The sequence below is a fragment of the Austrofundulus limnaeus genome, unplaced genomic scaffold, assembly GCF_001266775.1.
Source record: "Austrofundulus limnaeus strain Quisiro unplaced genomic scaffold, Austrofundulus_limnaeus-1.0 Scaffold2186, whole genome shotgun sequence".
Taxonomy (NCBI): Eukaryota; Metazoa; Chordata; class Actinopteri; order Cyprinodontiformes; family Rivulidae; genus Austrofundulus; species Austrofundulus limnaeus.
In genome coordinates, this window is record NW_013954588.1 from 31150 (window position 1) to 32103 (window position 954).

The window sequence follows — 954 nt, forward strand, 5'->3', positions numbered from 1 at the left end:
AGGACATGTCCCAAAACAAGACCCTCAACAAGGACATGTCCCAAAACAAGAGGATTAGCAAAAACCTGAGAAGGGTCTCAGGTCTGAAGGTCAGTAGGTGGTCTCTGTCTCTGTCTCAGTACAGGTGGTCTCTGTCCTCAGGTCAGGTGGTCTCTGTCCTCAGTACAGGTGGTCTCTGTCCTCAGGTCAGGTGGTCTCTGTTCTCAGGTCAGGTGATCTCTGTCCTCAGTACAGGTGGTCTCTGCAGGTCAGGTGATCTCTGTCCTCAGTACAGGTGGTCTCTGTCCTCAGGTCAGGTGATCTCTGTCCTCAGTACAGGTGGTCTCTGTCTTCTGGTCCAGTCCTGACATGGGTCAGAGGTAGAATCTGCTGAGTCAGCAGCCATGTTTTGGTGGTATGACACTTTCTGTTGGTCCTGGTCCTCCTTCAGGACAGGCTAGTCCAGCCGAAGCGGGACGTGGACTCCGAACAGGTAGACGATGTCCAGGTTCTCCGTGCAGCTGATGTGAGCCACAAGCTGCAGAGCAAACAGGAAGTCCCCACCATGGAGCACGGACAGGTGAGGAGCAGACCCACCACACCTGGACCAGAACCTGAACTGTGACCGGGTCAGTTATCAATGAAAGCTTTGGCTCTTTCTGCAGACGTTCTGTGGGTCTGAGGAGCTGCAGCGTCGACAGCTTCTAAGGAACCAGAACCAGGATCTGATCCAACAGGACCACCAGCTGCAGCAGAACAAGGACGGTCCTCTGATGGTGTCCCCAGTCCCGTCCCCAGTCCTGTCCCCAGTCCCTCCAGACACCACATCAGCTGCTGGTACGGCTCTGTGTGGAGGCTCCACAGAGCCCCCTGCTGGTCCTACTGGTTCTGATCCATAACTGAAGAATTGTAGTGTTTCTGACACACACACACACACACACACACACACACACACACACACACACACACACACAC

General features: G+C 54.4%; 1 protein-coding gene across 1 annotated transcript in view; it reads left to right on the forward strand.

Moving 5' to 3' along the window:
- LOC106537224 (trichohyalin) overlaps window positions 1-948 on the forward strand; it is a gene marked incomplete at its 5' end in the record, with an annotated part of 5600 nt that extends 4652 nt beyond the window's left edge. The window contains 3 exon segments of the mRNA XM_014034606.1: window positions 21-89; window positions 431-559; window positions 645-948. Of these exon segments, the coding sequence (XP_013890060.1) occupies window positions 21-89; window positions 431-559; window positions 645-878 (432 nt within the window).
- Between the last annotated feature and the right edge of the window lie 6 nt (window positions 949-954).